This window comes from Daphnia magna, linkage group LG2 (genome assembly GCF_020631705.1).
Source record: "Daphnia magna isolate NIES linkage group LG2, ASM2063170v1.1, whole genome shotgun sequence".
Taxonomy (NCBI): domain Eukaryota; kingdom Metazoa; phylum Arthropoda; class Branchiopoda; order Diplostraca; family Daphniidae; genus Daphnia; species Daphnia magna.
In genome coordinates this window covers 13,051,111-13,066,487 of record NC_059183.1, presented here as the reverse complement: position 1 = coordinate 13,066,487, position 15,377 = coordinate 13,051,111, and the positions used below count along the sequence as shown (strand labels likewise).

Genomic DNA, 15,377 nt, shown 5'->3' with positions numbered 1-15,377 from the left:
TAAAAAACTATACGGCCATATGACAAATAACCTTGATTTCTGTAATTTTCATTCAATTCTGAATCGAAATCAGGTATTGAAAGCAAAATTTGAAATTTGGCCAAAAATGAAAAAGTGGGAAGGGTATAGCCTTCCCACTTTGGTCAAAATCTGCAAAAAACGACATCTCTTGGAATTCGACAAAAATCACACCGTATAATCCAAATTGAACGCTGATTTTGAGTCTGTCATTGATTTCTTGTTAAATCAGCGGATTTTGAAATAAAATATAACACAATGCTGTTATTGCCCCAACAAAATATTTAGTTTTTTACGTTTAGTTAAAAAACTATACGGCCATATGACAAATAACCTTGATTTCTGTAATTTTCATTCAATTCTGAATCGAAATCAAGTATTGTAAGCAAAATTTGAAATTTGGCCAAAAATGAAAAAGTGGGAAGGGTATAGCCTTCCCACTTTGGTCAAAATCTGCAAAAAACGACATCTCTTGGAATTCGACAAAAATCACACCGTATAATCCAAATTGAACGCTGATTTTGAGTCTGTCATTGATTTCTTGTTAAATCAGCGGATTTTGAAATAAAATATAACACAATGCTGTTATTGCCCCAACAAAATATTTAGTTTTTTACGTTTAGTTAAAAAACTATACGGCCATATGACAAATAACCTTGATTTCTGTAATTTTCATTCAATTCTGAATCGAAATCAGGTATTGTAAGCAAAATTTGAAATTTGGCCAAAAATGAAAAAGTGGGAAGGGTATAGCCTTCCCACTTTGGTCAAAATCTGCAAAAAACGACATCTCTTGGAATTCGACAAAAATCACACCGTATAATCCAAATTGAACGCTGATTTTGAGTCTGTCATTGATTTCTTGTTAAATCAGCGGATTTTGAAATAAAATATAACACAATGCTGTTATTGCCCCAACAAAATATTTAGTTTTTTACGTTTAGTTAAAAAACTATACGGCCATATGACAAATAACCTTGATTTCTGTAATTTTCATTCAATTCTGAATCGAAATCAAGTATTGAAAGCAAAATTTGAAATTTGGCCAAAAATGAAAAAGTGGGAAGGGTATAGCCTTCCCACTTTGGTCAAAATCTGCAAAAAACGACATCTCTTGGAATTCGACAAAAATCACACCGTATAATCCAAATTGAACGCTGATTTTGAGTCTGTCATTGATTTCTTGTTAAATCAGCGGATTTTGAAATAAAATATAACACAATGCTGTTATTGCCCCAACAAAATATTTAGTTTTTTACGTTTAGTTAAAAAACTATACGGCCATATGACAAATAACCTTGATTTCTGTAATTTTCATTCAATTCTGAATCGAAATCAGGTATTGTAAGCAAAATTTGAAATTTGGCCAAAAATGAAAAAGTGGGAAGGGTATAGCCTTCCCACTTTGGTCAAAATCTGCAAAAAACGACATCTCTTGGAATTCGACAAAAATCACACCGTATAATCCAAATTGAACGCTGATTTTGAGTCTGTCATTGATTTCTTGTTAAATCAGCGGATTTTGAAATAAAATATAACACAATGCTGTTATTGCCCCAACAAAATATTTAGTTTTTTACGTTTAGTTAAAAAACTATACGGCCATATGACAAATAACCTTGATTTCTGTAATTTTCATTCAATTCTGAATCGAAATCAGGTATTGTAAGCAAAATTTGAAATTTGGCCAAAAATGAAAAAGTGGGAAGGGTATAGCCTTCCCACTTTGGTCAAAATCTGCAAAAAACGACATCTCTTGGAATTCGACAAAAATCACACCGTATAATCCAAATTGAACGCTGATTTTGAGTCTGTCATTGATTTCTTGTTAAATCAGCGGATTTTGAAATAAAATATAACACAATGCTGTTATTGCCCCAACAAAATATTTAGTTTTTTACGTTTAGTTAAAAAACTATACGGCCATATGACAAATAACCTTGATTTCTGTAATTTTCATTCAATTCTGAATCGAAATCAGGTATTGTAAGCAAAATTTGAAATTTGGCCAAAAATGAAAAAGTGGGAAGGGTATAGCCTTCCCACTTTGGTCAAAATCTGCAAAAAACGACATCTCTTGGAATTCGACAAAAATCACACCGTATAATCCAAATTGAACGCTGATTTTGAGTCTGTCATTGATTTCTTGTTAAATCAGCGGATTTTGAAATAAAATATAACACAATGCTGTTATTGCCCCAACAAAATATTTAGTTTTTTACGTTTAGTTAAAAAACTATACGGCCATATGACAAATAACCTTGATTTCTGTAATTTTCATTCAATTCTGAATCGAAATCAGGTATTGTAAGCAAAATTTGAAATTTGGCCAAAAATGAAAAAGTGGGAAGGGTATAGCCTTCCCACTTTGGTCAAAATCTGCAAAAAACGACATCTCTTGGAATTCGACAAAAATCACACCGTATAATCCAAATTGAACGCTGATTTTGAGTCTGTCATTGATTTCTTGTTAAATCAGCGGATTTTGAAATAAAATATAACACAATGCTGTTATTGCCCCAACAAAATATTTAGTTTTTTACGTTTAGTTAAAAAACTATACGGCCATATGACAAATAACCTTGATTTCTGTAATTTTCATTCAATTCTGAATCGAAATCAGGTATTGTAAGCAAAATTTGAAATTTGGCCAAAAATGAAAAAGTGGGAAGGGTATAGCCTTCCCACTTTGGTCAAAATCTGCAAAAAACGACATCTCTTGGAATTCGACAAAAATCACACCGTATAATCCAAATTGAACGCTGATTTTGAGTCTGTCATTGATTTCTTGTTAAATCAGCGGATTTTGAAATAAAATATAACACAATGCTGTTATTGCCCCAACAAAATATTTAGTTTTTTACGTTTAGTTAAAAAACTATACGGCCATATGACAAATAACCTTGATTTCTGTAATTTTCATTCAATTCTGAATCGAAATCAGGTATTGTAAGCAAAATTTGAAATTTGGCCAAAAATGAAAAAATGGGAAGGGTATTGCCTTCCCACTTTGGTCAAAATCTGCAAAAAACGACATCTCTGGAATTCGACAAAAATCACACCTTATAATGCAAATGGAACGTTGATTACGAATCTTTAATTGATTTCTTGTTAAATCGCTGGATTTCAAAATAAAATGTACGTAATGCTGTTAGTGCCAAACTTCATTTTTTAATTTTTACGTTTAGTTTACAAATTATATGGTTATTTGAAAAATTAATTTGATTTCGACTTGATTATCTTGATTCCCACCTCAAAAGGAATACGAGTTGAGCGCGCTCACGGCATGTCTGATTGCATGGAATGAATCTTTGGTAAGAAAAGCCAATACAAAAGGAAAATAAATCAAAAATTAACAAAATCCAATGAATTTTTCATTTTGCTAATACTCTTTTTTCTAATTTTCGAGATTCCAGTCCAGATCCGGTCCAGATACCGATTATAAATTATTAATATATAATTATTTCTGGTTTCATTCTCCTAGGAATTGAAACCCAATCCACTAGATTCATTTGCCAATCAACACATAGATATATATATACACATTCACTCACTATTCACGTGCCTCTAGATGACAAGGAGAAATACAAGTCATTTAGTGTCAAACTCACGTCTCAATGGTTGAGTATCGACACAGTGCATCCAAAGTCAAGGGTTCGATTTCAAGCACAGTGATGTCCAAATAACTATAACAGATTTGAAAAAATTGCACATTTAAACGTTTCACAATTCAATATGGTATGAATACTATAAAATATTTTATCATAACCTCTGATCACAGTAGGGGCATGACCCCCATTTCCCGCCGATGTAGGTTAGGTTAGGAATCCCCCTCCTTATAAATATAATTCAAAAGCAAATAAATGAAAAATATTATTACTTCAAAATGTAGGGGAAACGGGGCCACAGAGAAGAAGAAACCCAGATCAGGGGCTCAGCATTTAGATCTCTTTATAAGAATACTTAAACGCGATAGGAAGTGAATGGGTCAACCAAATCAACCCTTTCGGCTGCAAAATATTGAACATTAAAAAATCTTGCTTCGGAAACTTACGAAAATCTAAGGGACTTCATTATTTTCATCTCTCATCGACACGAGCTTTAGGAACGGCGTTTTCAATCCCAATCCATGATTGCACCATACACAAGATCAATTATTAAACTTGTAGGCAACTCGCATGTCTGGTAGAAATGTTCCTGGTGAATATAGGCTTGAACTTCTTTCCTAATGAACAAAAAAATATGGATGTAAGTGTGAAACCAGTATGAAAACAAAGTTTATGTAAAAAGTTAAACAGCATGGGAAACTCAACTTGCATATCAGATTAATACCTGTTTTTTGTAAGGCACAATACACAAAAACTACCGCCTTACTTTTTTGTTTTACATCAGTAGAATCTTCCTGATGTTCAACCTCCTCCTATCAGCAGATGCAGATCATCCATCCTGTATTTATAATTATAAATATATTGTGAAACCTTAATATGTAAAAAGTTGTAAAAGTTATAGTTATTATAGTTAAGTTATTCTTTAATGCCTTGTATCAACACGGCATTAAAGAATATGTTCTTGAAGCAACGAGATACAAATGTACCATCCTCCAACCTATAGAATTATATCTATTTCCTGCCAATATACAAGCATACCAAATGAATTACTTAACTGCCATGAATATGGTTTTGTCAAACACCTTAAAATTTTTCTTGATCTTCCCAATGACTCTTAGTTGGCACTGGACATCAAAGCACCCAACATTCCTTTATCCAAGAAGCAGGAAAACATTTCTGCTTCAAGGGTCATCTGAAGGAAGTCTATAGCCACCAATTTGATTAAGGGACAAGTTTTTTTTTCATGCTGCTTAGTTATCTGTTCAAAAATGGTTTTGTTTACATTTACATTTGCCATTCAGCTCCATGTAAAGGCCAAGTGTTAGCCAAAAATACTCTTCACTGGTTAAAGAAAGTTTGTTTGTGTGAAGCAAGCTTTGTTCAGATTAGCACTAATAGCTTGCAGGAAGCAGGAAAATATTTCTGCCTCAAGAGTCATCACAAGTCCATAGCCACTGATGACAAGCCATGTGGCAGGTTGTCATAGAGCTGCATATGAAAGTAAAATGTAAGTTAAAAATACTGTCAATAGGTAATTACCAGCTTGTTTACACATGCACAAAGCCAGCATTGTGCAGATTATCGCAAAGAGCAAAAATTTCCACAATTTCCAATTAGAATGTTATTTCTGGAGTTGATGTATTTCTGATCATATAATACTGAATGATACTGAATGATACTGAATGTAATAGCCTGAAGGTTCCCTATCTCGCCCGTTCAATCGTTTTGACGCACTCCCTACCTCCTTTTTTTCAACTTGGAATGGACTTCAGCGCGTTCTACTGGTGTCGAAGAACAACATTTTTCAAAATATTGTAACGTTATGTGAGCGTCTTCGACCTTTGGCCGACTTTCCCTCTTCGTCGACGTGACGACTTCCTACTCCCTTTGTTCTTCCCCATCTTCTCCTTTGTAATTGGGGCAGTCTTACCCTCGGTGTGAAACCAGCCGGACTCAACAGTCTCTGGTGTCATGTGTTTGTGTTGTAGTATCAGTGTCTACTTTACTGGTGCTGGAATGCCAACAAGCATGGCCAGCGTGAATGTGTGTTTCTGTTGTGTAAATTGCTGGTGCTGGAATGCCAACAAGCATGGCCAGGTCCGGACGGTCGTGGTAATGCGACCGTTCGTAGTGCGCTGCGGTAATGCAGGCACCGGTGTGTTCGTGGTGCGCTGCGGTAATGCAGGCACCGGTTTAAACGCGGTAATGCGTGATTCAGACTGTGTGTGTGTCTGCTAAAGTTAGGAAATAGACCGAGCGGTTCTCAAAAGACACCCATCTAAGCTGTTCCCTTCCCCTCATTTCTTAACAATATAAACATGCCGTTTTTTCAAATACTTCACTAAACATAAACAATTGTGTTTTAAGTTTATTTTCAAATTTTTTCTTTGTTGTTTGAATACAAATGCAATGTAATTATTTTTTGAAATTTTCGTTTATTTAATGTAAATATTGTATAAAATGGTGCTATGACTGAAAAAAAAGGCAAGAATCAGATTGGGTCTGAACCTAATACCTATTCTCATTTAATGCACTTGTCAGAATAAAATAAACAAGTCAAAGGACCGCCCCTTTTTAAAAAATCTTCTAGTGCCACAAAATGTACTGCTGTCGCCTAAGTCTACCTAGGCTTTTTTCTTATTTTTAATAATTATTTAGAAATAAAAAAAATCATTTTAATAAAATGTGTTGTATTAAGAAAGCAATTCTACATTTAAATCAGATTTTGTTTTAGTAAAATTATTTTTTTTCTTAAAGATGAATTTATTAATTCGTGGTAGTCCCATATAAACCCCGTGTACCTAGTACACGACGATGCGTACACGATCTACACTGGCCCGGCTACTACTATAGAAGCTGTACCTGAAGAAAAAAAAACATTGTGTGACAGTGAATAAAAACTGAAATAACTTGCAAATATGATGTAGCACTCAAATAATTTCTTGCCTCTTGTTTTAAAAAGTTTATTGCAGTAATTTTGTTTCCTGAAGGCTAAGTTTTGCAAGGCTAGAGTTGTAAGGCTAACCATTGCAGTTATTATGACGTTTTTGACCTTCAAGTTAGCTTCAATAAATCTTAACTGATAGAAATTGCTTTCTCACTTCTCAGACACTGATAAGACTCTGTACTTTGCTTTTAGTGCCCGAAAGGCATGCCGTAAGGTGATATCAATAGTTGTGCGAATAAACAAAATAGACGAGAATCGCTATAATCAGCTGGCCCAAGAGCGCCCCCACTGGGCGCAGAACCGAAATAAGTCAAGTCAACACGAGAATCGCTGGACAAATATGACTAAATTAGTGATTACCATTCCAGATTTAAATGTGGCTGAGCAATTTTGCGAAAGTATGCTAGGGATAAAAAGAATGTTACCATTAGACAAGTTTGTGATAAATACTATATCTTTTGTAGCACTTGTAGGAATAATAATATATAAACAATTTCATATTTTATGTCAGTTCTTATTAAACTGATGAGTTCTGCTGGCTTTAGGTGCAGTAACTAATTTGATCTATTTGAACTCAACTTTTAGGGGAGAATCACATGATTAGTTTGTTTTCGCTACAGCAACTAATGTATACAAGTCAGCTGTTTTTTGTTTTGTTTTGTTTGTTTATGGTTTTTGTTTTAAGTCTAGCCTTTGCGGGTTTTGGGAGTTCGACAAAGTCAATAGTCACGCATCAGACTTTAGACACACATAAAATCCACTAATTGGACCAAAGAATCCAAAGACCAAGCTAATAAGTTTGGATGATGTTTATAGGTAAAAATTGGCAATGAGTTCCTGAACCCCCAAGTGTGGTCAGAATTTGTAATGCTGTCTGACATAGTCATTATTCTACTGACCTTGAAACCCTGGTAATTCATGTACATGCAAGAACGGTCAAGAATACCAAACAAGTTAGATTTTGAAAAAGTTGGATTTTGGTTGGATTTTGGAACCAAGTTTTTTTGTAATAAGATAAACTTTCTCTTAAATATCTAAAATATTTCCCCCTCTTAATGGTCTGTGATGATCTCAATACAATTTCTTAGCGAGAAAATAACTTTTACAGTTTATTTAGAACCACTTTTAGGTCGGGGCAGCCATCGTTTATTATTTGAGGGCCATGTAAACAAACGCCGTGTTCCATCTCTGGGTTAACGCCGGGTCGCTTATCCGGCCTTTTGGGTTAATTTTATACAGTTGTCGTGTGAGAGCAAAAGTGACGAGGGATCATATAAATTTACGGTTCAACCTCGGTAGCTTCCTTTTTATCTGATTTTGTTGGCGAACCCTTGTACGTGTTATTTTCTGTTATTTTTTAGATTGTTAACTGAGTAGTCGAGAGAGAATTCCCCATAAACAAATAGAAAAAAAGTATGTTTTAATCGACATAATTTCCGGTGACATATAGCCTTTGGCGACGCCAGGAAGTCCTGGAATGGGAATGGTTAACTTTCGAAGAAAAATATCTTTGGAAAGTCATGTGACGACAGAAAACATTGCCAATCGACATCAACAAACATTCACCCTCATAAAGAAAAGTGTAAATGTTAATTTTCTTTGTAGTTTGAGAAAATAAATTTATAAAAGAAGGGGAAAAAAAACACACACAAAAAAACGGAATTTTTTAGGATGATCAAAGAGATGTCCTAAATTGGAATTGTTCAGGAACCCTGATCGTTGTTTAGCCGAATCCGAATCCCCAGATTGTTGCCAAATATAATGTCGCCCTTGAATTGACCGACGTCGAAAGAGTTGGAAGACGTCCAACTGATGCTCCTTTGGTTGCTGCTAGCCAATAATAACTTAAGAGGCATCTTCGATTGCGGTTCGGTATCCTGCGTTGACCGTCTGCCTGCACTGCTCCCAGTATACATTTCCTGATACCGATCCCGTGCAATGAGTGGCAAGTAAACGAAAAACTTTTCATCATTCAAATTGGGCAATTTTGTTAATTCTTTGATATGTGTAAAAGAAAAAGAAAGGAACAGAAGAATAGAATAAAACAAATCGTCAATGAAAAAGGAACAAACAATCCATCACCATCGGTCTGGAACCTGTCGTCAGCCATTGCGTCACGAGCCTACATTCTTGATCCAGAATCCAAAAACGACGAAAGCGGTACGCTAAAGCAAAGACCAAATACTTATCGCCCTCTCAGATGATTTGAACTCAATTTCCATTTACTTAAATTGGCGACATGAGAAATTATCTTGGTACTATACGTATGTTTGTATCAAAAAAGCTCCCAATATGTTTTTATCTACGGTTTCCATTTTCTAAATTATTTGCTGAGGGCTTGGGAAAAAATATTAGAGCCCTCAAGTGTTTTATTTACTTTTTTTTTTTTTTCGTAATGCATACGACCTTCTGGCGACGCACAGACCGACATTCGATACAAACAGATTCACGCTGGCGGTTCGCGGTGTTAATGGAACGATGCTTTTGGCAAGGATTTATCTAAGAACCAGGTTTTCCCGGTGCCAAAGAACTCACGTTTTCATGCGTGTCTCGCAGACAAATTCTCGGCCTTTAACAAGTATTGCTTTATGATATTTTTACGTGACTCTCCAGCTACTGATTGATTTCACGTGTTTTTCTTCTTTTGCTACTTTTCAATAGTGAAAGTCAGACAACGTTTGGTAAAAACCAAACTTCCATAAAGTCTTCGGTTGTCTACTTACTACACTGCGCCACTTTTGGTAAATACGATTATGTATTCAGTATTCTTTGAATTCCAGTCTCGTCTGGCGAGATTTGGTTATTACTGAGATATTGTCCCTGGCGGCGTTGGTCGAAACCGAAGTCGCCGCTATGCGTTTCGATACGGGTCATTTTTTTTTTTTCTAAACGCGGGAGTTAGAAAAAAAAAGATAAAATGAAAACTCCCAAGGTCAAGCAGTTTGTAATTTAAGACTCACGTATATCGCTTTCTTCACCCCTCTCCATGCCTACACGTCCGTAAGCGGGACAATCGCAGATAAGCGATTCGGCACTTGACGACAACAACAAATTTTGCATTCCGTTAAACGTTAATTTACCGGCCATCCAAATTTTTCATAAGCTATCGTGCTGACAGCAGCAATAAATATTTTACGTCTATCTAAAAACAAATTCCGAACGTCTTAACTGGTGTTGCTAAGTAACCACAGGAAGTTTATACCGTGTACATAGAGAAACGAAAATCTCATCAGAAAAACAAAACCGGGTGCGGAAGGACCTCCTCTCTCGTGTTTGCTTCTTTGACCCTAAGGCTGTGTTGAATGATGATAGTGTGACGTCACCTTTCAAATTTTAAAGATACTTTCGTGTTTACTAGGTATAGCCAACAAAAACAAATGCTTATTTTTTTGCCTTTTGTTTTCTCCAAATTTCGTTGGGTGGATTTACCGGATTCTTTTTCGAAGACTTGTTATTCAAATGAGATGCACCAGACGTTCTTGCCGTAGGTTGTCGTGTTCGCTCATTCCTTCGTTTGCGAGATTCTTTTTTGTCGTTGTTCTATCAAGACTTTTTTTTTTTTTTTCCTTTCGCATTGTCTGAATATATTTGGGCTTTTGTCCATTTCTCGTTTGTGCAGCCACATGCACTCACAAAACACTATACACTGCCATGTGTGTGTGTGCCTGTGTGTGTTTCGTCTTCCCTTTAAAAAAAAGGAAAAAGAAAAAAAACAACCTCCTCTCTCACCGTTCGTTCACGAAAGAGCTGTCGTATGTTCCGCCGAGCAAAGCATCAACCCCTAGCCTGGCATCAGTATAGCCAGCGGACCCAGCCTCAGCAGACGGGTTGGTTTGGTCTTGAGATTCCATCTGGTTCTCTTGTCTGTCTGTGAAGCTTCTTCTTCTGTAAAATAACCGTCGCCATTGTTGGGTTAATATCATCGCAACGCGCTGCCTTTTTTAGGCACGGGATTAAAATCTGTGACGTGATACGTGTGCGACCTCATTTAATTTGACCGGACGCTTAGTAAACAATTCAAACGAATCCGACCGACAGCGTTACGAAAACGAACGTATCGTGCTATACTTGCGGAAGTGTAATTGTCGCCGGAAGCGGACGGACCCTATCCGCGTTCGTTCACAGTCTCTTATAAGAAAGTAAAACGTACTTGATCGAGTAATCAGTTGAATCTTGTCGCTGTCAACGTGCAGTAACGACTGCATAAATCTAACCTTGATCACGATGGGTAATCGCAATTCGTCTGGTAGAACGTCTCGTGCTACAGCAGTATTTACCAGCTGCTGCAAGTGCCGCACCTACAGTCTTGATGGCCCTGATGCCGGCCGCGGCCACGATGGCGCTGCTGTTCAACCAACTACCTCGGGTGAAACGAACGAACTACAACCTGTTGCCCCGAGAAGCGAAGAGTCAGTCGCCAATCAACCACCGACTAACAACACTCACGAAAACCTGCCCAACTCCGAAAGCCCAGAAATGTCGAGAATAAGGCTGCCAAGACCACCTAGACGCCCTGTCGGTAAAGCTTCAATCTTTTCTCTTGTTTTCTTTCTTTCTTTCTTTTTAAAACCAGTTGTTAATGTTCTCGCCAAAGAAAGTCAATGGTGCCTCGACGTGAAAAGCGAAGCGCTAGATGGCAAACTTTGGCTGAACTGGCACAGAGTTTTCTCCTCATTATGGGCACTATTAAGCTACTACTACTTCATAAAAGGACATTGACATATTTTGCTGCTCTGTACGTGTCTCTTGATGTTGTACCGTTACGACGCAATTTGTCAGTCACCTAACGCATTGTGTACACATTAGCGAATTGAGTTTACGGGCTCGAAATGCGCTGTCCTCGACATCGCTGTCCTTAATATTGTTTTGATAGTTTTGTTTTCGACGAATTCTTTTACTTTTTCAGGGAAAACTAGTTTTATCATAAGTAAATTTTTGTTAACTACCGGTTTAAGTTGTTGTTTTTTAGTTTTTTTAAACAAAGAATGTATACAAGGATAGCGCTGGTCTAATGATGTCTATCAGGCATATTCTCGTGCTGCAAGGTTAAATCAATTTCAGCTCCCTTTTACGATTGCATTTCCAAGTTACTACAAAATTCTCGAGAAAAATAATTTCAAAATCTACTAAAACCTGAAGGGGAAATAAGCTGTCAGAAAATGTTTGTTTGCTGTGAGACGGTCCGAAAATAAAACCGTCCATTGGGCCGTCTAGACAGGCTCTGATATAAATAGAGTCCAAGACATGATTTACACCAATTTCGTTCTTTTGCCGTCCTAATCCATCGACGCTTATCATCGGATTCATTCCCCCTTTAAAGCCTAGCAATAAATAACCCTTCATCTTTTTTTTTCCCAAAAAATTCAAATATCCAGATGAAGCTGGAAAAGCCGGATTGAAGGTAAACTTGATCGATATCCTGATTGCTGAAAATGGAAAAGACCATCATACGTTCGACTACGAAATGATGGAGCGACCGGTTGACGCCAACCTTGTGGTGCGCCGCGGACAACCTTTCCATCTTCTATTGAATTTGAACCGCAAGTTTGATCCGGCCAAAGACGCCGTCTCTCTTATCTTCACCGTTGCAGGTACACGGCGCTTTCGTTTAACCCCTTTTTTTTCAGCATACAAGTCATGTTGATTTATGTTTTATTAAAATTTTCCTCTTGTTGCGCATAATGTTTAGACGCAAAAATGCCGAGTCCGAGTAACGGCACGACTATCGCTATTCCCTTGCTTAACGACAACAGCAGCTCGTTACCTGCTGGAGGCTGGTGGGCTAGACTCGTAGCCTCTAGCGAACTCTCTATTAAAGTGCAAGTATGTCATTTAGAGAAAGAAACAAAAATTATGAAAATTGTTATGACGAGAACGACCTTCAAACTCGAACATTTTCTTTCCTTAGGTCTGTACCATGGCAACAAGCGTCGTCGGCGTATGGAAATTGGATGTCGACACCAAATTCATCCCTACTGGCTCCGCTCTTTCGTACTCTTTGCCCTCTAGAATCTACCTTCTCTTCAACCCCTGGTGCAGAGGTACGAAACCCGTTTTTTTTTTTTTTTTTAACATGCCTATTAATAATCGTGACTCACGAATCTCGTAAACACAATTACATAATTGTAGAGGATCTCGTGTACATGGAAGACGAAGAATGGAAAAAAGAGTATGTCATGGCTGACTCGGGACTCATTTGGCGTGGTAGCCACAACCGTATGCGTCCGTGTGCTTGGAATTTCGCGCAATTCGAAAAGGACATCCTGGAGTGTTGTGTTTACTTGTTGAGTAACGTCGGCAAACTGACCATCGCAGGAAGAGCCGGTATTTCTATTTCTACCTATGTGTATGATACACCAAAATCAATATACATAGGCTTTACAAAAATATCCCTTTTTTTTTCACAAAATATTTAACACCTTTCTATTTTTTGTTTGTTTTTTCTTGTTTACTTTCACAGATCCGATTCGTGTCGTTCGTGCCATTTCCGCCGCGGTAAGGCAGCAAACTATTTCTTTATTTACGGCTAAAAGTAAAACAAACAATTCTTTCGTGATTTAGGTGAATTCATCGGACGATAACGGTGTGTTGGTGGGCAACTGGTCGAATGATTATTCTGGTGGCACGGAACCCACCAAATGGCAAGGATCAATGCTCATTCTACAGAAGTACTGGGCGACTAAAGCGCCAGTCAAATTCGGTCAATGTTGGGTCTTTTCCGGTGTGACCACAAGCGGTATGATAACATCATCGCAGCCTATTTTCAATAATGGAATGTGCATCTCTCGCATTTTCTTAATGATTTAAGTCTGCCGCGCTCTTGGCATCCCTACTCGATCCATTACGAATTTCTCTTCGGCTCACGACACTCACGGAGGACTAACTATTGACACATTTATCGGCGACGATGGCAAAGTCGTGGAAGAGCTCAATTCCGATTCTATCTGGAATTTCCATGTCTGGAACGAAGTATGGATGCAGAGGCCCGATTTGGAACCAGGAAATTATGGAGGATGGCAAGCTATCGACGCTACTCCGCAGGAGGAAAGCGATGGTGTTTATAGGTAAATATTATTCCGAAACATGTTTTCCGAACGATGGTATTCATGATTTTCCATGACCGAAACAGATGTGGGCCTACGTCGGTGGCCGCCGTTAAGCGTGGCGAAGTTAAAAAGGCATTCGATACTGCCTTCCATTTTGCCGAAGTCAATGCCGATAAGGTTTACTGGAAATTCAAAGGCACCGGTCAGCCGTTGAAGCTCATTGACAAGAGAACTGACGAGTAATATTTCTTACATTTTGGTGTTTGTTCAAATTGCCTAACAAAATGTTTGAACATGTTTTTCAAAGAATTGGCCTGTCTATCAGCACTAAAGCTGTTGGAAAATACCAGCGTGAAGATGTTACAGATCATTATAAGCATAAAGACAGTAAGTTTGCGGATCAATTTGAAAAACAAAAGTACTGGAACTAACCAAATTGTATTTGTTTTTTCGATAGATTCGGCTGAAGAGAGGGAAGTGGTTTTGAAAGCCCTTCGTCAATGCGGACATTTGTACAGTCGATATTACCTTAACGAGGCCTTAGAAGACGTTCGCTTTGATTTCCAGCTACGCGATGACATTGTTATTGGACAACCTTTCAGGTAAGGTTTAATTTGATTAATTCACTACAGAAATACAACACGTTTTTTCTTTTTTTCCAATGAAATCGTTCAGTGCTGTCGTGAACGTAGCCAATCGAAACCGCAGTAAAGATTACAGCGTTGAAGTTACCCTACGCGTTGACTCGGTGCTGTACACTGGAAAGCTGAAGAGCGTAATCAAAAAAGAAGTCTTTCAACGCACCATTAAAGCCGGCACTGCCCAGAACATTACGTTGCCCATCTCGTACGCAGAGTACGCACCTGAACTTAGCGACCAATGTGCCTTCAATATTGCCTGCTTGGCCAACGTCAAAGAGACCGAATTCGAATTCTTTTCACAAGATGACTTCCGCGTTCGTAAACCTGACATCGCTATCAAGGTAGCGCGTGAATAAGCAGCATATACATATGGGGAATTTCTGGATAAATATTTCTTTTTTAAACATTACAGGCTCCGAAAGAAGTTCCGCTAGGAGAGCAGTTTGACGTGACTGTTTCTCTTATCAATCCACTCCCGATTCAACTGAATGGCGCTAAATTCGTCATCGAAGGGGCTGGACTAGGCACTCCATATAAGATTAGCGTGGATAAAGTGGCGCCTGGCAAAGAGGCCCGCGCTGAGGTTAAAATGACGGCTGCTAAAGCTGGACAGAAAACTGTGTCTGCCAAATTTTACTCCAAGGAGCTCAATGACGTTGACGGATATCTCAACTTGGATGTAATCGACAATACTGCCTAAAAAAATCAAGTTTACTTTTTCTATTTGATATATTGACACAATTATTTTTCATCTAGTTTGTCTAACTCTAAAAAAAAAGTTTATGCGTGATAAAACGTTACCAAATTAGACAAGAGAACTCTAACTCTGCAAAAAAAAATGACAATTTCGTGTTTTACGTTTGAGGCGCGCAAGTTCAACGGTTGTTGGGAAGCTAAAAATGGTGTTTGTGTTAAGCAATTACTAAAATATACTGATAATAATAATACACGGCTAGAGCTAAAATCCCGAATTTGACGGTGATCTAGTGAGTACAAACAGTAGGGGCGGCGTGTGTTAGGATCCTCCAGTCGATTTAGAAGTCAAAGCTTTTTCCTCTGAAGTTCACGATGACCACTATTTCCATTTGCAGCCGTTGGGTTAAACCTTTTGGCTGGG

General features: G+C 37.7%; 1 protein-coding gene and 1 long non-coding RNA gene across 16 annotated transcripts; one reads left to right on the top strand and one right to left on the bottom strand.

Moving 5' to 3' along the window:
* Positions 1–3,169: 3,169 nt before the first annotated feature.
* On the bottom strand, positions 3,170–10,238 carry LOC116917519. Of its 15 annotated transcripts, none has more exons than XR_006643003.1 (5): positions 4,073–5,397; positions 3,788–3,853; positions 3,573–3,704; positions 3,408–3,495; positions 3,170–3,327 (listed from the first exon to the last, which is right to left on the bottom strand). It is a non-coding gene; the product is annotated as an uncharacterized LOC116917519 (long non-coding RNA). The 15 variants fall into 15 exon arrangements; XR_006643000.1 differs by having other exon boundaries at positions 3,408–3,520; positions 4,073–5,395; XR_006642996.1 differs by having other exon boundaries at positions 3,408–3,498; positions 4,073–5,373.
* A 414-nt stretch (positions 10,239–10,652) lies between these two features.
* Positions 10,653–15,224, top strand: LOC116917496 (annulin). Its single transcript, XM_032922966.2, has 13 exons — positions 10,653–11,092; positions 11,949–12,164; positions 12,263–12,396; positions 12,482–12,614; positions 12,703–12,897; positions 13,034–13,068; positions 13,135–13,309; positions 13,382–13,637; positions 13,703–13,858; positions 13,927–14,006; positions 14,077–14,221; positions 14,295–14,601; positions 14,673–15,224. Exons 1-13 carry the CDS (start codon positions 10,798–10,800, stop codon positions 14,958–14,960), a joined length of 2,415 nt encoding a protein of 804 aa, XP_032778857.2. The 5' UTR covers positions 10,653–10,797; the 3' UTR covers positions 14,961–15,224.
* Positions 15,225–15,377: the final 153 nt, after the last annotated feature.

What these genes read in the sequence shown, in the direction of transcription:
- LOC116917496 (XM_032922966.2), top strand. Translation starts at nt 10,798, where the DNA reads ATGGGTAATCGCAATTCGTCTGGTAGAACGTCTCGTGCTACAGCAGTA. An exon ending in GAAAGCGATGGTGTTTATAG is followed by an intron (nt 13,638 to 13,702) that starts GTAAATATTATT and finishes TGACCGAAACAG; the next exon opens with ATGTGGGCCTACGTCGGTGG. An exon ending in TCATTATAAGCATAAAGACA is followed by an intron (nt 14,007 to 14,076) that starts GTAAGTTTGCGG and finishes TTTTTTCGATAG; the next exon opens with ATTCGGCTGAAGAGAGGGAA.